This window comes from Peromyscus leucopus, chromosome 1, assembly GCF_004664715.2.
Source record: "Peromyscus leucopus breed LL Stock chromosome 1, UCI_PerLeu_2.1, whole genome shotgun sequence".
NCBI lineage: Eukaryota > Metazoa > Chordata > Mammalia > Rodentia > Cricetidae > Peromyscus > Peromyscus leucopus.
This window is the reverse complement of record NC_051063.1, coordinates 62,352,042-62,375,621: the sequence shown is the minus strand read 5'-3', so window position 1 is coordinate 62,375,621 and position 23,580 is coordinate 62,352,042. Positions and strand designations below refer to the sequence as shown.

The 23,580-nt window shown below is 46.4% G+C and overlaps 2 protein-coding genes across 2 annotated transcripts; both read right to left on the bottom strand.

Annotated features, from left to right (window-relative positions):
- Window positions 1–1,479: 1,479 nt before the first annotated feature.
- LOC119087426 (keratin-associated protein 5-5-like) lies at window positions 1,480–3,045 on the bottom strand. Its single transcript, XM_037202774.1, is given in 2 exon segments — window positions 1,480–2,531; window positions 3,041–3,045. Coding segments are annotated over 2 exon segments (576 nt in total). The 3' UTR covers window positions 1,480–1,960.
- Window positions 3,046–17,712: 14,667 nt separating this feature from the next.
- Window positions 17,713–18,757, bottom strand: LOC114692329 (keratin-associated protein 5-4-like; the record flags this gene model as incomplete). The annotated part of the gene is made up of 1 exon (XM_028868015.2): window positions 17,713–18,757. A coding segment is annotated over one exon (567 nt), but the record flags the coding sequence as incomplete, so codon positions are not given.
- Window positions 18,758–23,580: the final 4,823 nt, after the last annotated feature.

Sequence of the window (23,580 nt, the reverse complement as noted above, 5' to 3'; positions counted from 1 at the left end):
CCATCATATCCTTATAAAATAGAGAGACAGAGGCCCACAAAGGCAGAGGGAATGTGACTAGCAAAGGAGGAAGACAGGTTAGAAGGCTGCAACCAGCAGCCTGTCTGTGTGAATAAGAATGGCTGCCATAGGCATTCATAGATTTGAATGCTTGATCCCCTATTGGTGGAACTGTTTGGGAAGGATTAGGAGGTTGGGCCCTGTTGGAGGAGCTGTGTCACTGGAGGTGGATTTTGAGGTTTCAAAAGCCCTTATCATTGCCAGCTAGCCCTCTTTCTTCCTCATGATTGTTGTCTCAGGATGTAAGCTCTCAAATACTTCCCGCTGCCATGCTCCCCACCACGATGGTCATGGAATCTAACTCTCTGAAACTGTAAGCTCCCGATAAACCTTTTCAATAGGTTGCCTTGGTCATGATGTCTTACCACTGCAACAGAAAAGTAACTAAGACACTAAGAATGCCAACCAGATGAAATCCACCAGATGAAACACCAGTTCTCCCTCAATCTCTATAGAGGAGGTGCTCTTGGCTAAAACCTTGGATTTAGACTTCTGAACTCCCACTTTCTGAGGAAATACATTTTCCCTATTTGAGCCCATTCAGTTTCTAGTAATTTCTTATAGCAGTCTAGGCCCCTTAGTTCTTTTGGTAAGAAATGTACAAGTCTGGTGTTTGGATGTAGCTGAGTTGGCAGAGCCCCTGAACTAGAGGAAGAAGAGAAGGAAGAAGGGAACAAGAAATTATGAGCACGGACATCAGCTTTATCATCTTGACCACATTCATTCTATAAAGCTCTTTCTGATTCTAACCCCTACTATCCGTTGGGCATCCCTGCATCCATGGAATGTGGCCTGTGCTGCTGATAGGTGACTCAGCCTTCGACCATAAGAGCTGCTATAGTTGTGAAGTGGCCTGTGTGACTGAAGAAAGGAACTGGTTGTTTACTTCCTTTTATCGTAACTCACAGTGGCAGTAAAAGACAACAAGACACGGACCAAGGACCTTAACATGCTTTACAACTCCTCTTCAGCAAGCCCAAATGTATCCAGGGCAAGGAAGGCAGGTTTGGACACCCCTAGGGTGTCTTCAGGCCACACAGCTAGCTGCAGAAGCTCCAGCTGCACCCATGAGAGAAACAACTGCACCCCTAGCATTGTCTGGTTCTCACGGACTGCCTTTGAATTGCTTGGTTTTGGCTCAGTGACTTAAAGAACCACCCACTCTGCCATGTCTATTCCCAGATTCTCCGAAGAAGTCTAACTCTGAAAGAGCTGCTGTGCTGTCCAGCCTCCCTGCCCCAGCTTGCTCCATATTGGGTGTGATGGGGTTGGCGCTGGTGGGTGTTGGGGATGTGGGGAAGAAGGCAGAAGAATGCACTGTTGGAAATAACACAAGGAACCTCAGAGGACAAACTGGATAGGAAGAAAACAGGAGGTTTTCCTGATCAGTTATGAGAACAAAGAATGACATGAGAAATGCAGTGAGCAGAGAATGTTTATTGAAGGATGTTTGTATCAAAGGCACAATGCACACCCCAACAAAGAATCAGAAAGAACAGAAACCCAGAGGAGGTCAAGTGAAGATGGGCCTGGCCAGGCCAAGCTTGGTGGAAAGGAGTTCACAGATCCCGGGGGCACAAGTTCTGGGGAACTCCATAGTCTGCTACTGACCTGTGGACACAATGGAGCCTCCAGGTGAGGCCAGATCCCAAGGAGGTCAAGAGTCCTGGAGACCAGAGAGAAGAAAGTGGATGGAGATCTGATCCACTGAGTGTGGAATGGGGAGTGAGCTCCCAGCAAGAGGTGTTCTTCTCCACACCAAGACATATCCCCCTCAGTCTGGAGATGTAGCTTCAGGACCAGAGGATGAAGACACAAAGGTGAACCTCAGGGCTGCCATTCCTATCCCTGTGTGGAGGGAACTGGTCTGCAGGACTACTGGAGGACTGTGACCAGAACCTTAGATCTTGCATTGGCAGCACACAGGAGCACAGCAGCTGGATTAACAGCAGCAAGGTTTACAGCAGCTGGACTGACAGCAAGATGACCCACAGCCTGAAGAGCAGCAGGGCTTGCAGCAGCTGGACTGACAGCAGCAGGGTTTGCAGCAGCTGGACTGACAGCAGCAGGGCTTGCAGCAGCTGGACTGACAGCAGCAGGGATTGCAGCAGCTGGACTGACAGCAACAGGGTTTGCAGCAGCTGGATTGGCAGCAGCAGGGCTTACAGCAGCTGGACTCACAGCAGCAGGGCTTACAGCAGCTGGACTGGCAGCAGCAGGGCTTGCAACAGCTGGACTGGCAGCAGCAGGGTTTGCAGCAGCTGGATTGACAACAGCAGGGCTTACAGCAGCTGGACTCACAGCAGCAGGGCTTACAGCAGCTGGACTGGCAGCAGCAGGGCTTGCAACAACTGGACTGACAGCAGCAGGGTTTGCAGCAGCTAGACTGACAGCAAGATGACCCACAGCCTGAAGAGCAGCAAGGCTTGCAGCCTCCACAGGAGCTACAGCCTCCACTGCAGCCCCCACAGCTGGAGCAGGAACAGACAGGCACACAGCAGCACACTGGCTTGCAGCAGCACACAGGCTTGCAACAGCTGGAGCCACAGCCTCCACAGCTGGAGCCACAGCCACCACAGCTAGAGCAGGAACAGGCAGGCACACAGCAGCACACAGGCTTGCAGCAGCACACAGGCTTGCAGCAGCTGGAGCCACAGCCCCCACAGCTGGAGCCACAGCCTCCTGAACAGCCACAGCAGCTCATGGTTCTGGTGTTTGGTTGAGGATGGAGTAGGTTAGAGAAGCAGATAGAGAGAAGTGTGCAGATGTGGAGCCTCCTGCGTCTGGGCCCTTTATATTGCTGCCCAGGGTCATGTGTGAAGGCACATGTGGTTTCTTCCTTGTTCTTGTCCTGTTTACTCTGGACTTGTTTGGTGGTTTTTCTTTGGTCTGTTGACTCTCTATAGTTGGAATGTAGGTTTTCTGGGGTGATTTCCTGTGGAATTCATACTGAAGGAAAACTCTTTCTGACTTCATTCACGTCATTGAGTGTGGCCTGGTTGGGACTCGGGCTCTTACACCCTTTTGTCGTTGAGCAGGTTCCATTGTGGGCTCCTCTTCTACAGAATGGAGTGACCAGAATGGCCTCTGGGGGTGTGAAGGTTTTGTGAGATGATTTCTGCCTTAGGCCTTCTTAAGCTCCTCACATCCCAGGCCCCCTGCTAAGGGGTCCAGTGTGGTGGTATTGTGTTCCCCAAAATATTGTGTACTCTAATAAATTTATCTGGGGTCAGAGAACAGACAGCCACTAGATACAAAGGCTAGAAAATGGTGGCACTCACACCTTTAATCCTAGCATTCCAGAGATAGAAATCCCTCTGGATCTCTGTGAGTTCAAGGCTACATTGGAAATAGCCAAGCATGGTGACACACACCTTTAATTCCAGAAAGCCAGCCTTTAATCCCAGGGAGTGGTGGTAGAAAGCAGAAAGATATATATATAAGGCGTGAGGACCAGAAACTAGAAGCATTTAGCTGGTTAAGTATTGGGCTGGTTAAGCTTTCAGGCTTTGGAGCAACACAGTTCAGCTGAGATTCATTCTGGATGAGGACTCAGAGGCTTCCAGTCTGAGGAAACAGGACCAGCTGGGGAACAGGCAAGGTGAGATAGCTGTGGCTTGTTCTGTCTCTCTGATCTACCAGCATTGACCCCAATAACTGGCCTCGGGTTTGATTTTATTATTAAGAACTTTTAAGATTCATGCTACAGTCCAGCCTCTGTGGTGCTTTGTGTCTGAGGCAGGCTAGGCTATTGCCCTCCTGTCAAACTTCTAGCTCTCAGATGCCCTCAAACCAGAGTCATGCCACCCTCTGCTGTTTCCCATGGTGTGACCTCTTCCTGGTGGCCACAGAAATGATGGCAGTGTGCTCCACTGTGGGGAAATGGGGTCTTTGCTTCCTTTTTCCTGTTCCCAGGACAGTCTCTGTAGCTGTAACATTCCTAGCGTGTATGATATTCTGAGAGACATGTGTGTCTCTCCCTTCAGCTATCAGACTATTGAATTACAGTCCTCAAGGAATTGAAGTTTCTCTGTGAGTTTCACACCAGGTGTTGTTGGTTGATTTTTTACTTTTTTGAGGGGCCTGCCACCCAATTCTCAAATAAATCATACTCAGAGGCTTTTTTTTTCTCCCGAGACAGGGTTTCTCCATGTAGTTTTGGTGCCTGTCCTAGATCTCGCTCTGTAGACTAGGCTGGCCTTGAACTCACAGAGATCCACCTGGCTCTGCCTCCCGAGTGCTGGGATTAAAGGCATGCGCCACCTCCACCTGGTGAGGCTTATTCTTAAATATGAATGTCTGGCCTTAGCTTACCTTGTTTCTTTCCAGCTTTCCTTAACTTTAAATTATTCCATTTACCTTTTGCCTCTGGGCTTTTCCCATTCTTTTACTTCTGTAAATCTTACTCTTACTAAATGGCTTGCTGTATAGCTGGGTGGCTGGCCCTTGGAGTCCTTCTCCTTCTCTGGCTACTACTTCCTTTTCTTTCCTCCCAGATTTCTCTTCCTAAATATTCTCTCTGTCTGCCAGCCCCACCTTTCCTTTCTTCTGCCTTGCTATTGACCATTTAGTTCTTTATTAGACCATCAGGTGTTTTAGACAGGCACAGTAACACAGCTTCACAGAATTAAACAAATGCACATAAACAAAGTAACACACCTTAAAATATTATTCTACAACACTGGGGAAGGGAAAGGCTGAAGCCTGGTGCTAGCCAGAGGGGATGCTTGTCTCCCAGAGATCTCACAGAGTTCTGAGAACTTGTCAGACCACCTTGCAGGAGAGACTGGAGCTGACAGTGATGGGTCAGTGATGGGTAGGACCACCCCTTGACCAGGACTGCTTAGTTATGCACACCTCCTGCCCTCTGTTTAAACCCAAATTTCATGACAGGACCTGAGGATGGGCTAGGGAGGTCACTGGACATCTTTGTTCCTCATTCCAATGTGGCAAATCTGAATAATTCTCCTTTCTCTGCTTTCCACTATGTCTTGTCTGTTAATGGGCCCATTAAGAGGGGCTGGGTATAGGTTGTTAGAGCTGCTGGGGCCCAGGCTTGTACCCTAATAACTCTGGTAACAATTCTGTTTACACATTTTTTTCCTTAGAAAGTTGGTCCAGGATGGAGAGCAAAGATTGAATGGTCCCATATAGCCATGGAGTCACTTTATTCTAGGGATGTTTTCCTTAATCTTTCCACTTCGGCCACGCCAACAGCTTTAATCTCAACTAGGTGAAGCAGAGAAATGAATGTTTTGTTTTTCTTTTGGAGTCTAGACAAAGTCATTTCTTGGTAAGTTTCTTCTTGATCTGTGCCTTTCAGTTTGGGTCCTGTGAACGACCACACGGCTGTTCTTTTTGTCTCTCTCCTCACTGGTATAGGGTCTCCAAGCTTTGACTGTTGAGCACCAAGGAGAGCAATTTCAATAGCTGTTCAGTTTTAACTTTCCTGTACCATTCAGGTCAAGCTTAGACAATCTTTAGTGGCATTTGGGTGTTTCAAAGGGCTCCTTTACACGTTTTTCTCCCTTGACCTCAGAAAAGTGAGTTTGTCATGCCTCTGAAGGAAGCTGGCACCAGATGTTACAGGTGTCTCTCTTCTTGAAGTAAATAATTCAGCCAAAGCATGGAGAAGACCCACACAGACTCAAGCCAACTGAGAGGGAGAAGTGGACACAGGGTCCCCCCCCCCCTAGCCAAGAAGCTATCAGAAATTGATGTCTACTGGCAAACAAAAAATAGGTGTCTTCCCGATAGTCTCATAGGTATATTAACCACACTTCAGGGCAGGCTCCGTGTATCGTAGTAAGCCCCAGGAGTAGTTGACCAACACAAAGCAAGCTCTGTGGTATTTTTTGTGGACTTTTTGTTTCATTTTGCTTTGGTTTTGGCACTTTTCACCTTATGGGTCTTTTGCTTGTTAGTTTTGATTTTTGTTTTTGTGTGTTTTTTAATTTATTTTTATTTTATTTTACAATATAATTTAATTCTACATATCAGCCACAGATTCCCTTGTTCTCCCCCCTCCTGCCCCCCTCCCCCCCAGCCCATCCCTCATTCCCATCTCCTCCAGGGCAAAAGACTCCCCCGAGGATTGAGATCAACCTGGTAGACTCAGTCCAGGCAGGTCCAGTCCCCTCCTCCCAGGATGAGCCAAGCATCCCTGCATAGGCCCCAGGTTTCAAACAGCCAACTCATGCACTGAGCACAGGACCCGGTCCCACTGCCTGTGTGGTTTTTTTTTTTTTTTTTTAAATGTGTATGTGTTTCTTGGGTTTTTATTTTGTTTTTGAAAGAGAGAGACCATAAAGTTGGGTGAGTAAAGAGGTGTGAAGAATCTGAGGGAACTGGGGGGGTGGGGACATGAACAAAATACAGTATATAAAAAATTTCAAATAAGCTGGGCAGTGGTAACCTATGCCTTTAATCTCAGCATTCGAGAGGCAAAGGCAGGTGGATCTGTGAGTTTGAAGTCAGCCTGATCTACAGAGCAAGTTCCAGAACAGTCAAGGATATGCAGAGAAACTGTCTCAAAAATCAACAACAGCATTTTTTTCAATTAAAAAAAAGAATTCAGCCAAAAAATATAGATAGTTTGATCAGAAGTTTATTTAGCAAAGTACACATTCCAAATAAAGTTTGAAGTGGTCTACCCCAAGGCAGTGATCAGCCTGGTGGCTTCTGAACTCTGGGTTTCAAAGAAGGGTTCACGAATATTTATGAAGCGGGTAACATTCATTGAATTAGGTGATCCCTTTCCTTTTCCAAATCATGGTGGACCATATCTTTCTTTCCATGATCTCCACAAAAGGTGTGTGTGTGTGTGTGTGTGTGTGTGTGTGTGTGTGTGTGTGTGTGTGTAAACCATTATGCAGAGGATGTTATTATGACCTTACATCTTTTGAGAGTGCAGACCCTTCATCAGTGCATAAGTCTGGATGCCCAGAAGCTTTCAATCCTGATATAATAGGATTAACCTATCTTAAATTTTAAGGCGGTTTAACCACAAAAGGTCCACCATAAGCATGGAGACAGAGTCTCCAATACACAGCTGCAGTTTTTCTTAGTTATTCATATTTATCTCCTCATTTGCCCAGTATCATAAGGACCTATGAGAAGGTAATATCTACTGGCTGCAAAGAGACCTTGCCAGAGCCTCAACCTGCCAGCCCTTGATGCTGCCCTCTGCTACAAAGCCCAGAGAAGTCCATGCCTATGACATATCATGAGTGCCACATAAGCCACAATGTGATACTTTTTTGTTGTTGTTTCTGTGGCTCAAGGTTAACAATAAATATCATAGGTAAGGGGTGGATATGGGGCCCAGCAGGGAGATGAAGGCTGAGGCAAAAGGAGGTGCTGAATGACATGTTTGGGAAAGATTGTAGGGTTTGATAACAGGTAAGACAGAGGGCACCAAAGATGCTCACAAGTTCTTCATTGTGGAAGGTAGGAAGGCATGATTCCCTGATCCAGGAAGGGTGCCTCAGATGAACCCTGTTCCAAAGCACCTCAGAGACTACTTTGTCTGGGAAAAGGGTCTTAACAAATGTAATAAGCTACGATGGGTCCATAACAGACTGTGGAGGCCTCGTTACACACGACTGTCCTACAAGAAACAGGACCATGACAGACACATGGGAGAAGAGCACATGGGCAAGAGAGAATAGCAAGCCAACGGCAGAGGGCACAGGAGGACAGAGGCCACAGCCACTGCTCTGTGACACCTGTTTCAGACGTCTGGCCTTCACAATCCTATTTCTTTTTTCCCTGTTATTGTTTTTGTTTTCTGGTTTTTGTTTTTGTTTTTGTGACTCTGGGATAGAGTCTAGGGTCTCCCTTATGCTACACTATTGCCTACACTGAGCCACATCGACATGAGACCTTTGTGTTGGTTTCTTCATTTAAATCTCCTGCTCTGTAGAACTCTGTGATGGAACCTTAGCAAAGGGAGGCCATGGGGAGCAAGGAACAAGGGTCATAGCTAAAACAGCTACTAAGCTGCACAGGCTCCTAATTACACAGACTGAAAACACAAGATGATGGCAAAAGCTCTTGAGAGGTATGCAATAAATTTATTTAATAATTCAGGTATAGCATTTAACAAAGGGAGAGCTCCTGGGTGAGTCACAGCCACAGAAGCAGGGGAGAAATGGAAGAATCCCTTCCCCCATGATGTAACTTGGAGGTCTCCAGTGCCACCATGTCCTGGAGATTGAACTCCAAAGGAAATAGGGCTCAGGCAACTGGGAGGAGTGTGAGGCTGAGGGCTAGGGTGAGAGGGGCCAGTGAGGGCCTCTGTTCTGAGGATATCCAGTCTCAGAATGTTCCTAGAAAGTGAACTGCAGCCTTGGAATTCTGGGAAGGTGGAGCAGTGAATCCAGGAAAGACACAGGATTTAGGAGTTTGGGCAGGATTGAGGACATGGTATGCTTCATAATCTCAATGTTGCAGGCTGGGTGCTAATATTGGCAAGTTTTTTCAGGATGTCAAAATGCAGTTTCCATTGATCCTTGAGGACAAGATTTTCAGGACCCAGCTGAGGTGTGTAGACAGAACCTCAGATCTTACACTGGCAGCACACAGGGGCACAGCAGCTGGACTGAGAGCAGCAGGGCTTGCAGCAGCTGGACTGACAGCAACAGGGCTTGCAGCAGCTGGATTGACAGCAGCAGGGCTTGCAGCAGCTGGACTGACAGCAGCAGGGTTTGCAGCAGCTGCACTCACAGCAGCAGGGCTTGCAGCAGCTGGACTGACAGCAGCAGGGCTTGCAGCAGCTGGACTGACAGCAGCATGGCTTGCAGCAGCTGGACTGGCAGCAGCAGGGCTTACAGCCCCCACAGGAGCCGCAGCCTCCCTTGCAGCCCCCACAGGAACCACAGCCTCCCTTGCAGCCCCCACAGGAACCACAGCCTCCCTTGCAGCCTCCACAGGAGCCACAGCCCCCACAGGAACCACAGCCTCCCTTGCAGCCTCCACAGGAGCCACAGTCCCCACAGGAACCACAGCCTCCCTTGCAGCCTCCACAGGAACCACAGCCTCCACAGGAACCACAGCCTCCCTTGCAGCCCCCACAGGAACCACAGCCTCCCTTGCAGCCTCCACAGGAACCACAGCCTCCACAGGAACCACAGCCTCCCTTGCAGCCCCCACAGGAACCACAGCCTCCCTTGCAGCCCCCACAGCTGGAGCAGGAACAGGCAGGCACACAGCAGCACACAGGCTTGCAGCAGCTGGAGCCACAGCCTCCACAGCTGGAGCCACAGCCTCCTGAACAGCCACAGCCTCCTGAACAGCCACAGCCTCCTGAACAGCCACAGCAGCTCATGGTTCTGGTGTTTGGTTGAGGATGGAGTAGGTTAGAAGAGCGAATGGAGAGGGAAGTGTGCAGGTGTGGAGCCTCCTGAGCCTGGGCCCTTTATATCCCTGCCTAGGTGTTTGCACTCAGCTTGTGATCACTTCTTTTTTGCTTACATGTAAACAAGACTTATTTTTAATCTCTGCAGTCCAATGAACTACTGTTACTTCAAGGAAGGAAAACAGGAAGGGGGAAGGAAGGAATAAAGAAAGGAAGGAGGAATAAGGAAGGTAAAGACAGAGGGAGAGAAAGAGGGTGTCAATCTTGTCACACATTTCAAAATTTTCTGTTTTCCTTCCAGGTGGTTTCTAGTACTGTCTTCAAAGTTTGTCTGTTTTTCCTTTAGCAATTTCCAATATGCCATTAGGTCTATCCATCATATTTTACTCCAGACAGTAGTTTTTATCTCTAGAAGTTCCATGGGGTTGCTTTATGCTCTCTGATGGCCACAGGCTCACATGGCTGTAGAAGAGGAATAGGAAGTGAAAATCCTCTTGGGGCCTAGGAATGGGAAAGGCTCAGCACCCAAGTGTGGCATCAAGACCGTGGCATCAAGATCGTGGCTGGCCGTGTCAAAGGAGGGTCATCTCCAATGACAAAATCCTCCTCTGTCTCCAGCATAAGTCCAGCACAAAGGCAAAGCCATTTCTACACATGAGCTGGTGTTTAATGGAGGGGAATATGAAGAGGGCAGCCAACCAGGAAGACTGGAGGCTGGAACTGATATCTGACTGTGGGAAGTCCTCCACCTTCCAATCTGCTCCACCATAGGCTGCCCTGATTAGGTTTTTGTTTGTTTGTTTGCTTGTTTTTGTTTTAATTTCTTTTTATGGTGTTTTGCCTGCATGTGTGTCTGTGTGGGGGTGTCAGATCCACTGGAACTGGAGTTACAGACAGTTGTAACCTGCTGTGTTGGTGATGGGAATTGAACCCAGGTCCTCTGGAAGAACAGCCCATGCTCTTAACCATTGAGCCATCTCTCTAGCACCCCTGCTTAGTTTTTATATCAACTTGGCACACACTAGAGTCATCTGGGAAGAGGGAACCTCAATTGAGAAAATGCCTCTATCAGATTGGCATGTAAGTAAGTATGTGGGAGGTATTTTCTTTCCTTCCTTCCTTCTTTTGTTTTGTTTAGTTTGAGACAGGGTTTCTCTGTGTAATAGTCCTGGCTGTCTTGGAACTTGTTTTGTGGATCAGGCTGGCCTCAAACTCACAAAGATATGCCTGCCTCTGCCTCCAGAGTGTGCAGGGATTAAAAGCTTGTGCCACCACCGCCCAGCTGTGGGCATTTTCTTGATTGATGATTTATGTGGGAGGGCTCAGCCTACTGGGGTCAGTTCTATCCCTGGGCAGGTGGTCCTGGGTTCTATAAGAAAGCAGGCTGAGCAAGCCATGGAAAACAAGCCAGTGAGTATTTTCCTTCCACAGTCTCTGCATCTGCTCCTTCCTCCATGTTCCTGCTCTGACTTCCTTCATGTTGGACTGGAAGCTGGAAGATGAAATAAACTCCTCTTCACAAGCTGCTTTTGGTCATGGCGGGTAGGTATCACAGCCATAGAAAGCAAACCAGTAGAGCCGGCTCACAGGAGGAGACTGCAGCTCCAGGCTCTTGCCTCCCTTCTTCTGTATATATTCCTTGCCTCTTTTCTGCCAGATGACTTTTCTAGTTAGTTATTTTTATTTGCTTTATGGTTTACATGGTCTTGTCATGGATTCTCAATGCTGTCCTTGATTATTTTCTTAAAAACAAAAATTTTTAAAGTTGTGTGTGATAGTAAACACCTTAATACCAGCACAGGGGCATGGAGTAGAGGCAGATGGATCTCTGTGAGTTTGAGGCCTGCTTGGTCTATATAGCAAGTTCTAGGCCAACCCAGCAACATGGTGAGAAGCTGTCTCAAGATACTAGGCAGAACAAAGCGAAATAAAACAAACCTCTGAAGTAAGGGGTTTCAGGATGACATTCTGTGCATCCATTCAAGTGTATCATGTATTGACCATATTCACCCCCTTACCCTTCCTGTTCTCTTTCTTCATTCCAAGTAGTGTCCTCCTCTCCACAAACAGTCCCTCTTCTGCTGTCATGCCATTACACATATAGACATGTGTGTGGATTGCTTACTTAATATAATATTTCCCAGTAACAACCACTTCCCTGAACATGACATCATTTTATTCCTATGGCCGAAAGCTCCATTGTGTATGTAAACCACATTTTCTTTATCCATTGGTCTGTGGACGTACATCTCAGCTGACCCCATGACCTAGCTGTTGTGTGAAGAGTGGGGGTTTGAAGGAGTCTCGGCTGTGTTGGCTTGGGTCCCTTGACTGTCTCCCCAGGAGTAACATGCGGGGTCTCCTGGTAATCCCGCTCTTAGTTTTTCAGGAACCTCTGCACAGGTTTCCATAGTGGCTACAGCAGTTTTCCAACCAGCAGTGTTTAAGGGCTTCTCTGCATTTTGTTTGTTATTAGTTTTTGTGTTAATTTGTTTGTTTGTTTCAAAACAGGGCTTTTTTGGATGTCCCAGAACATGCTCTGTGGACCAGGCTGGACTTGACTCAAGAGATCGAACTGACTCTATCTCCTGAGTGCTGGGATTAAAGGCATGCTTCACCACTGCTCGGCATTGTTACTTGCTTTTAATGGGAACCATTTTGACTGGGATGAGGCAGAACCCAGTATAGTTTGGATTTTTCATTTCTCTTATAATAAGGATGTTGATTTTTCTTAGTGTAATTCCTGGCAACATGTACTCTATCTTTTATTAATTTCTTAGGTTTATTTTATTTTATTTTATTTTATTTTATTTTATTTTATTTTATTTTATGAATGTTATGTGGTTCACAGTTTGAGAGTACAGTCCACTGTGGTCAGCCAGACATGGTAGCAGAAACAGAGAGATGGATGCTCCCTCTCTCCTTATTCACTCTAGACCCAAGCCCATGGGATGTTTCAGTCAACTGTCAGGGTAGTTTCTTTTCCTTTCTTATTTTTAAAGATTTATTTATTTATTTTATGTGTGTGAGTGTTTTGCCTGCATGTATGTATGTGCACTACATGCATGCAGTGCCTGAGGAGGCCAGTAGAGAATGTCAGATCCCCCTGGAAAACGAATTACAGATAATTGTGAGTTGCCCTATGAGTGCTGGGAATTGAACCCTGGGTCCTCTGGAGAGCACTCAGTGCTCTTAACTGCTGAGCCATCTCTCCAGGCTTTTCTTTTTGGAAAAATGCTATTCATTAGTTCATGTTTAAATATGATACTTACTTTGATTTAATTTTTGAGAATTTTATACATGTATACAATGTATTTTGATCATATCAATTCTGTCTCTACTATATTAATATAAGCATCCTGGGGTGACACTATTATATTTTAAGGATAGTGCCATGTGAAAGCTGGGACAGGTAACTTAGGTCCTCTTAATGATCTCTTGTGACTATATATGAAACCACAGCTATCTAAAAATGAACCATTGAATCTCTAAGAAAGGAGTGGGTAGCTCAGAAGAGTTTCTGATTGCTGGGGTAGGTTGATGTTTATAACTTGCATGATAGTGGTAAGTGGCAGTTAGTAAGTGCCATTGAGATTGGGTGTGGCAGCAGAGGTAGCAGTTAAGTAAATTACCAGGTAGCAATTGGTAAATTAAATCCTAAGTGTATTTGAAGGGTTCAATTATTGGGGGTTGCCTGTGTTTGGAAGTGGGTGGTGACACTAAGGAGGTTGGTCTGAGTACTGGGACAGTGGGGCCACCCATTATTACCATGATGGAACAGGCTTGGAAGGGGCAGGTTCCAAAACAGATCGGGGGCTATTGGTGGCCCCATTGACTGATCTCCTGTACAAGGCTCACCCGTGCATCCTCTCTCTTCCCTTGGAACCTCAGCTTTCTGTCTGGATTTCACCCTCACAGGCCTGTGGTGGTTTGAAAGAAAATGGCCCTCAAAGGGAGTGGCACTATTAGGAGGTGTGGCTTTGTTGGAGTAGGTGTGGTCTTGTTGGAGGAAGCATGTCACTGTGTGGGTGGGCCTTGAGGGGTTTTTTTTCTCAAGCTTCACTGAGTGTGATAGTCAATCAACTTTCTTTTGCCTGCAAGATGTAGCCAACACCACCTCTGCCTGCACGTTGCCATGCTCCCCTTCATGATCATAATGGACTGAAGCTCTGAAACTTTAAGTGAGCCACCCAATTAAATATTTTATAAGAGTTACCATGGTCAAGGTGTCTCTTCACAGCAATAGTAAACCTAATTAAGACATGGCACTAGTTAGTGCCTGCTAGTCATTGTCACATGGTCTATCCTTCCAAACATGTCTCCAGACAGATAGTGTAGAAGGAGCCCAGGAGATGAGGCTCCTGGGAGTCAAGAAGAATTCTTCAGGCCTGAGCTGTCACCATCCATTCACCTCAGGACAGTTTGTCTTTGATCTTACAGTAGAAACATGCTGGGATTCTCCCTCAGTTCAGATTATTCAAGTTCCCAAACAGGAAAAAAAGTCATTCTGTCCTGAGAATATTAACACATTGGTCATATCTGGAATAGTGCAGCACTCAGCAGCTCATGCACTTACCAATAGCAGTTATCTTTACATATACACATATGTGTACACTCACAGATGGAGGCACACACACCACAAAACACAGAGGATTCTATGATGTCAATGAAAGTAGGCTTCACCATTTTGGTATGGAGATCCTCCTCTCATTAGCAGACAGTCAATCATTCTGCAGAGAAGGATTCACATACCAAAAAAAAAAAAAAAAAAAAAAAAAAGGTGGTGGAACCCACTTTTATCACATTCACCTCTGTCGATGCTCCACCCACACCAGAGCCCCTACACTTGTCAACCAGGACCTATTTCTTGTTCTAAGTGCTAGAGTTCACTGTCTCTGGCTTTGGCACTGTTCAGCCACTGTTCTTTGGTCACTTTCACAGTGTCATGGATCCTCTGTGTTTTGTGGGATGTGCAGCTTCCCCTTGAGCTATAGCTGCATTCAGTTTGTGTGTAATGCTAGCAGAGGAAATGTACCTAAGACAGTTGCAGCCACAGAGGCATGACTGCAATGCAGTGGAAGGATTTTAGGTTTTCTTTCCGTTCTTCCTGTTTTAGTTTTACTTTTGTTGCTGCAATAAAATACCCCGGCAAGAGGACAGTTATGGGAAATCAAGGTTTATTTCAGCTTACAATTATGGACACTCACTGTAAGGAAGTCAAGACAGGAACTTCAGAAAGCTAGTCACAACATCTGTGCAGTCAAGAGCTTAGAAAAGTGAATGCATGTGTGCTTGCTTGCTTGCTTGTGCTCAGCTCCATTTCTCAACTCTCATACAATTCAGGACTCTGCCTAGGGAATGGTGCTGCCCACATCAATGAACTTAATCAAGACAAAACCACACAAGTCAACTCAATGTAGAAAATCTCTCATTGAGACTCTTCCCAGGTAAATAACCAGCACCCTTCCCTTCTCTCCCTCCACCCATAATAACCCTTTCATGCAGAATCATGGCCCATTCCATTTTCAATGGACCCACAGTAGCAGCAGTTCTTTCTCTGCTAATTGTGGTGTTGGTTGGTTTCATCTTGGACTGTAGGCTTCAAGGTTTTCTGGGCTATAGGCTCCTCATCTTACATGGAAGAACTACTTCCCATAGGTAAAACAGATACCTCCAACCCTCTGTCAAAGGTGGGGAGTGCTCATAACTACTGGTTCCTCAGCAGATCCCACCCTACCATCTAGAAAGACACATCAATTGTATTCTGTGCTGTGTGTGTGTGTGTGTGTGTGTGTGTGTGTGTGTGTGTGTGTGAATGTGTTTTGCTCAGCCTTGTGCAGCTTGCAAGAGGACATTTAAAATGGGTTGTTCAGATCTGGTAGGACAGCTCCTTTGGTAAAGCACTTGCCATGCACGTTGCAAGTACAAAGACTCCTGATTCATCCTCAGGAACCATGTGAAATGGCAGGTAGAGTCTCATCTCAAGGAGAAAGAGATAGCAAAGTCCATGGGGATTACTGGCCAGTTGGCATAGTCCAGTCAGCAAGCCTCAGGCTCGTGAGAGACCCTGCTTCAAAGGAGATGGACAAAGTTCCTGATAGTGAGACCTGAAATTGCTCTCTGGTCTCCACACATGTGTTCACACATTGTGCTGGCTAGTTTTATGTCAACTTAATATAAGTTAATGTCATCAGAGAGGAGGAAACCTCAATTAAAAGAATGCCTCCATATGGTGCAGTTGTAAGCAAGCCTGCATAGCATTTTCTTTTGATATTGGAAGAGGCCCCAGTCCATTGTGGGGCCTGTGGTCTGGGCAGGTGGTCCCGCGCTGTAGAAGAAAGAAGCCCAGCAAAACATGGGGAGCAATCCAGTAAGCAGCACCCTCCATTGTCTCTCCATCAGCTCCTGCCTCCAGGTTCCTCCCTGCTTGAGTTCCTGTCCTTCAGTGATGAACAGTGATATGGAAGTGTAAGCCACACAAATCCCTTCCTCTCCAAGTTGTTTTGGTCATGGTGTTTCATCATAAAAATAGAAACCATTTGGTTACACACATTAAAACAAAATAAAGTAAAATGGGTTCATTTAGCTTAAATTTAATTTAGGAGACTATGTAGTTTTCCTAAATTTCCATTCATTTTCTACATCTTTTCTTCTGCACATGAGATACTCTCTTTAGTTCATGTATTCCAGTTCTTCACTAACTGCTGCTACAGCAGCCAGCATGAAGGGGACAGGGTGTTTTCCCAACTTCACCCCAGAGGTGAGAGGCTAAAACCACCCATCTCACTCACCACCTAGCCAAAAAACTAAGGCCACAATTCCTGTAATGAGGTTTCTGGGTCAACCCACATGGACCCAATTATGCCATCCAGAGCACCACCCCCTGTTCTCTGGGAGGTTACACAACAGTGTGTCTTATTTGGCCTCATGCTGTGATGAACACCATGACCAAAAGTGACTTTGGGAGGAAAGGAAGGGAAGGCAGAGTAGGAGTTTGGAGAAGGAGCTGAAGCAGAGGCCATGGAGGAGCACTGCTTACTGGGTTGCTCCCCATGGCTTGTTCTATTTGCTTTTTCATACAATGCAGGACCATCTTCCCAGGGGGGCAGTGCCCACAGTGGCCTGGGCTTTTCCAAATAAATCATTAATCAAGAAAATGCCCCAAATATTCCCACAGGGCAATCTGATCTGGGCAATTCTTCAGTGAAGGTTCCTTCTTCCCAGGTGACTTAAGGTTTGTGTCAAGTTGACAGCTGAAGGAAACTATGACACTTGAGAATTCTTCTGCCTCAGCCTCGCGAGTGCTAGGATTATAGGTGTGAGTCTCCATGTCCAGCTTAGATACTATATTTTAAAGAAAGAAGTAAGACTGTCAAGATGTCCCCATGGGTAAAAGTGTTTTCCGTGTAAGCCTGACAACCTGAGTTTGAATCCCAGAATCCAAGAGAAAGGAGAAAACTTTCTCCTGAAATGTGTGTGTGTGTGTGTGTGTGCACATGTATATATTGTTAAATAATAATCTATTAAATTAAAGAAAAACACATCTAGTTTTCATACTGAAGTGCCCGATTCAAGAAGTAGAGCTTTGCTCTCTCCAGCCATGCATTCCCAGTTCCTAGTTCCCTTTTTCAACCTGGTCACGTGTTTGCGGTGCTGGAGTGACACCATTTTCACTGCCACCCCTACACAGGTCCTGAAGAGCAGGACCAGACCTTTGCTTTTGGTGCTCCCCTTTACATAGGACACAGGCTGCTCGTGAATGAATGTCTCCACTTCTCATAGTTCAGGGGTCTTTGGAGAGCTTTTAGAGGGCAGGCTGGGTGTACAGCCCTCCTCTGCTGAAGGACATGACAGTTAGGTCTCCTTTACAGACAGCTCCATGTTAGGAAAGAATGCCACCTGCTGGAAGCTAGAAGAAAATATCCAGAGAGAAGAGCTTGGTGAGGCTAGGCATGTGGGTGCACTCAGAGATCCTCAGGCCACTTAAATGTCTGCTGAGAAAGTCTGAGCCTTCCAAAGGGAGTTGTCAGAGGAGTGGGTCTGACCCGGCCAGGACCTGTCACAGCTTCAGAGTCGCTTTTGTCCTAGCAGTCTGGTTTCTCTCCTACCAAATCTAGTAAGGCATGAATGGAGCAGGGTCCCAAGAGAGGGAGGAGAGAGGTAGAAGGAGATGGGAGGCAGGAGAGACCCTAACTGCCTTCATCACCACCATCATGCTGGTGGAATCCCACACAAAACAAGACAATGTGGAAACCATGGAGTGATGAGCGAGTGACAGAATGAATGAGGCATGATTACAGTTGGTCCATGTGATACTTTTTATTGGTTTGTGTTACTCAGTTTGAGAGAAAGCAGAGGTTGATGTTTCTCTGCATACTAGTCCAAGAACGTCTTTATACTCACCTTATTGCAGCACCACCAAGGGTTGACTCCTGCCAAGATAAAAAAGAAATGGCAGAAACAGTCTCGTGAGCTCAGATGGCTAAGTGGGCAGGCTATGGTGAGGACACTGTAGGTAGTATGACGCCAGAAAAGAATTTGTTAGGAGACAGTTGATGAGAAGATGACCTCTTCTTGGGAACTGGAAGCCAATATTGATTTGGTCCTGTGGGAAGCAGGTATACTAAGGGACCATGCATCATAGTCTAAGACCCAGTGATAAACTGAAGGACACAGCTGAGGAAGCTCGTTCAGAAAGACAATATCAAGTTGAGAGCTTCAGGTATTGCACTGGAAACATGGGGACATAGCATGATGGCTTCGGCAGCTGGACTAACAGCAGGAAGACCCACAGCCTGAGGAGCAGCAGGGCTTGCAGCAGCTGGACTGACAGCAGCAGGGATTGCAACAGCTGGACTGACAGCAGCAGGGCTTGCAACAGCTGGACTCACAGCAGCAGGGTTTGCAGCAGCTGGACTGACAGCAGCAGGGCTTGCAACAGCTAGACTGGCAGCAGCAGGGCTTACAGCAGCTAGACTGGCAACAGGAAGACCCACAGCCTGAAGAGCAGCAGGGCTTGCAGCAGCTAGATTGACAGCAGCAGGGTTTGCAACAGCTGGACTGGCAGCAGCAGGGCTTGCAACAGCTGGACTGACAGCAGCAGGGTTTGCAGCAGCTGGACTCACAGCAGCAGGGTTTGCAGCAGCTGGACTGACAGCAGCAGGGCTTGCAACAGCTGGACTGGCAGCAGCAGGGCTTGCAACAGCTGGACTGACTGCAGCAAGGCTTGCAGCAGCTAGACTGACAGCAGCAGGGTTTGCAGCAGCTGGATTGACAGCAGGAAGACCCGCAGCCTGAAGAGCAGCAGGGCTTGCAGCCCCCACAGCTGGAGCAGGAACAGGCAGGCACACAGCAGCACACAGGCTTGCAGCAGCACACAGGCATGCAGCAGCAGGAGCCACAGCCTCCACAGCTGGAGCCACAGCCTCCACAGCTGGAGCCACAGCCTCCTGAACAGCCACAGCAGCTCATGGTTCTGGTGTTTGGTTGAAGATGGAGGAGGTTAGAGAAGCAGATAGAGAGGGAAGTGTGCAGATGTGGAGCCTCCTGAGCCTGGGCCCTTTATATCCCTGCCCAGGTCAGGTGTGAGGTTGCACGTGGTCACTTCCTGGTTCCTGTCTGTGTCATAGTCTAGGACTCTCTTCTGCATGGTGCTACTTGTTACCTCTATATCCTTGTGCCTTTTCCTGACAGACTGCCACATCTCCCAGGGAATAACGCTCTCCAGTAAACACTGACAAGTAACTAGGTGAAACTCAGCCCCCTTCCTTTGAGCTGTAAAGAGACAACATCAAGTCTTTCTCCCATTCCACAAATGCTGCATCTTGGGTGTTCGGACTTAAATCTGAGGATCATTTCAGTGCCTTTCAGGGTTTTATTGGTATGTCCATCTTTTTAAAATTATTTCCTATGAATTTGGCAATTTCATACTTTCCCAAAATTATGTCCATTTCTTCAAGTTTTCAAGTCCACTAATAAAAGTTGCTTCTGGTTTTATTAAATTCCTTTTTAAACAGTCATAGCTGTGTGTTTAAACTTTTTGCCATGATCTTGCTTTATAGCCATGCTTGGAACTTGTGGCAATCCTCCCGCCTCAGGGGTGCACCACCATGCCCAGATTTAGTCTGTTGTCTTTAGAGCTCTTTAAACTCCTTTCTGAAGGAGTTTAATCTGCAGGACATGTTCCCACACCCCCAAAAAACTAGGATGCTTTCCATTCTGAGAACCATAAATCACATTTTATAGTTTTCTTAAAGTAAGGGGTAGGTTTCAGAATAGGTGACCAGGTCGAGTGTCTTGCACCTGTTCCCCTTAAGTGTCCATGACTTGGACTTGAAGTTGTGCTCTTGGCAATATAGAATAGCAGCCGATCAATGGTGCTGACACTGCTAGGTTTCCAGACAGGTCAGGCAAGGGTTAAAGTTCACTTTGAGCATGGGAGTGCATCCGTACCCACTATAATCCCAAAGCAAGACCCCACTTCTTATTTTAACTTTCTCTTTGTTTATTCTTTGTGTCTCTCACATCATGCATCTGCATCCTGTTCATTTCCTCATCCCTTCATATCCACCCTCTGCTCTTACAACCCCCTCCCAAAATAAAATAAAATTTAAAAGAAAAAAGAAAAAAATCAGTCTTGTCATAAGAGCTGTAGTGTGTCACAGTGAGTCACACAGTAAACCCTTTTATTCATATATCTTTCCTTGCAAGTGTTCATTGCAAAGAGTCATTAGTCTGGTTCAAGGCCTCTGGACTCTGCTACACTGTTGATCCTGGGTCCTCACTGGGACTCCTCTTGGATATCCTGTTGTTGCCCTGTGTCATGGAGATCCTGCAGCTTTGGGTTTTAAGAACCAGCTCTTACCCATGCTCCAGCAGATTATAGACTGGGTGGATGTTGAGGTAGGCCAACACATAACCCTGGTTGTAGGCCTGGGTAGTTGCAGGGTTGCTCAGCTTGCCAACTCTCCCTTGTCTTCACCACCAGGGGGAGCTCTCCTGCATTGCCCTGGCTAGTTCAGCCCTTATAGCATGAGCAAGGGGCAGAGTCAGTTCTGCTTTTATGGCCCTCAGGGTTGGCTCCCCCAACCTACACCATCAGGACCAGCTCTACTGTTGTTGCCCAGGTGAGGTGCAGGGGGCACTCTCCTGAGTGCTGCAGCTAAGACCCCACTTCTAAAGTAGAGTGGAGTCAAATTATAAGATAGAAACAAAATTCATACACGTACCATCTCAGCCTAAGGAACAGAATATTCAATGTTTTGAAGTTCCAGGTACTCTAGCGACCATTTCCTTATGTATGCTGAGGGAAGACAATATTTCTGGTTATGGTCTAGTGATGCTCACTCCTCATGGGAACCATGTCTCAGGCATATTGGTAAAATTGGGCTATGCTAGTGAGTACTTGATGAGGTCTTTTCTCTTTGGAAAATTGTAGCAAGAATCTTAAAAGTTCTTATTAATAAAATCCACCTGAGGCCAGTTATTGGGGTGAATGCTGGAAGATCATAGAAGCAGAAGAAGCCATAGCTACCTCACCTTGCCAATTCCTCAGCTGGTCCTGTTTCCTCAGACTCAAAGCCTCTAAGTCCTCATCTAGAATGAATTCTGAACTGCTGCTAGAAGCCTGAAGCTTAAATGGCAAATGTTTCAAGTTCCTGGTCTTCACACCTTATATACCTTTCTGCCTTCTACCATCACTCCCTGGGATTAAAGGCTTGCTTTCTTGTATTAAAGGCCTGTGTCACCAAGCTTGGATGTATCCTTGAAAATATATTTTGAAATGGAAATAATATGGAGTCTGGGTTTTTAGGCTGTTTTTCTCTCTTTCCCTCTTCCTCCTCCTCTCCTTCCCCCTTCTCCTCCCTGTCCTTTTCCTCCCCCTCTTCCTTCTGCACTGACTCCTCCCTCTTCTCTTCCTCATCCCCCTCCTCTTCCTTTCCCTCCTCCTCACCCTTCTAATCTCCCTCTTCCTCCTCATCTTCCTCTTCCACCCCTTCTCTTCCTCCCCCTTCCCTTTCTCCTCCTCTGCCCCTTTTTCTGCTTCCCCTCCTCTTCTCCTCCTCCTTACCCTTCCCCCACCCATCCCCTTCTTCCTCCTCCTGTTTCTGAACAGGCAGCAAGCAGCTCTGTTGTGGCCATTGCAAAACTGACCTGCAGTTGGAGTAGGGGGTGGGAGGTATGTGGGGGTTGGTGAGAGCAGGATGGGAGCAAAGCCTCAGTTTTTCTCTGAACCTCTAACACTGGTTCATGCATGGGTGGGTTTTAAGTGGTACACAGCACACATTCTTATGATTCAATAAAAAAGAAAAAAAGGGAGGAAAACATGGTAGCATCCTGCTGTTCCCACACAAAACCTGAATTGTTCTTTGGCAATGGGAGACTGTCCCTTGGCAGTGGCTTACAAGACACCCAGAGGTGTCTGTTATGAGCATTTCCAAAACAGGTGGACTCTACAGTGCTTATGTGGATTAAATACAATAAGTATACAAGTACATTGGTTTCATTGGCTATAATCTGACAAGTGGTTTCGATTTCCCACAATACCTTACTGTTGGCAAAGTTATTCCTATCTTAAATACTAAGACATGGCAAGACTCTGTCTCAAAAATAATAATGCAAAACAAAAAAAAATCAAAACCAAGAGGATTGAGTGATATCCACATAAACACTATGTAGATGTTACAGTCTTATTAAATAAGAAACACAGAGCCAAATGCAGAGTTAAAAGCTCAAGAGGTCAGAGCAATAGCTAAGAGCTGAGACTTAAAACCACCTTCTTACCCTTCCTGCTGCTACAGTCCTTCCCCTCAGAAAGAGGCCTACTTCCTGTGTGTCTGGTTTTTTTTATTGACTTTCTGTTCTGCCTTCTTATTGGTTGTAAACCCAACCACATGACCTCCTGGTCAACTGCCCGTCTATCTAGACCTCTAGGTCTCTATGGTTGGTATTGAGATTAAAGGTGTATGTTTCCATGCTGTCTGTATCCTTGATCACACAGAGATCTGCCTGTCATGTGATCAGATTAAAGGTGTGCGCCACCAACCCCCTGCTTCTGCTATAGCTTGCTATTAGCTCTGACCCCCAGGCAACTTTATTTATTAGCATACAAATGAAATCATTTTTCAGCACAAATATCACCATAACACTATACCATCTACAAGAAGAACTAAGGCTTACACACATACCTGCAAATATGGTGTTTAATATCAGAATCAACTCTCAGATCATACATTATACTTCACAGGGTAATTAATTGCTTTATATATCTATATTCAGATGGCAATAAAGAGCTAAAAGGCCACCACAGAATTCAAGGAGTTCAGAGAGGCCTAACTGAAGGCAGAAGCAGAGAACTGATAGAGATGGGGAGCAGGGGGATGGAGGTGATCAGATAAGAAACTCTGTTGGGGAGGACACAGCAAGCCTCAAAGTGGAGTGGAGTTGCAGAGATTAGATGGAAAACTGGATCTGGAAGGATGGATGGGTGGATAGATGAATGGGTGGGTGAATAAATGGATGGGTGTGTGGGTGGAGAGATGGATGAATGAGTGGATTGATGGATGGATGGATGGATGGATGAATGGGTGGGTAAATAGATGGGCGAATGAATGGATGGGTGGATAAATGGATGGATGGATATATGGGTGCGTAGTTGGATGGACAGATAGATGGGTGAATAGATGGATGGATGGATTGAGGGACAGTTAGATGGATGAGTAGATAGATGAATGGATGGAAGGATAGATAGACAGATGGATTGGTAGGTGGACAGATAAAATAGGTGGATGGTTGGATTTTGTGAGATAGTTAGATGGATGAATAGATGGATGGATAGATGGATAGGTGGGTTGATGGAGAGATGGGTGCATGGAGAGGTGGCTATTTAAGTCGGCTGTGTCAGCAGTGGGGGTAAGCTGAGCTGAAGTTCCTGTGACAGTTGGGAGTTCTCTTTTGGTTCCTTGATGCCGAGTGGTCAGATTACAGGTGGGTGGTCTGTGACCATCGACATGTTAGGTGTCTTCCTCTTTATGGATTCCAGATGAGAGTATTGCACCCTGTTGTCGGTCTGGAGTGTTCAGTAAGTCCTTGACCCCAGCTTTCCTGAAAATATTTTTGCTGTGCCCCTGTGCCCACATGGTCCCAGTCTGCTTTGCTAAGTG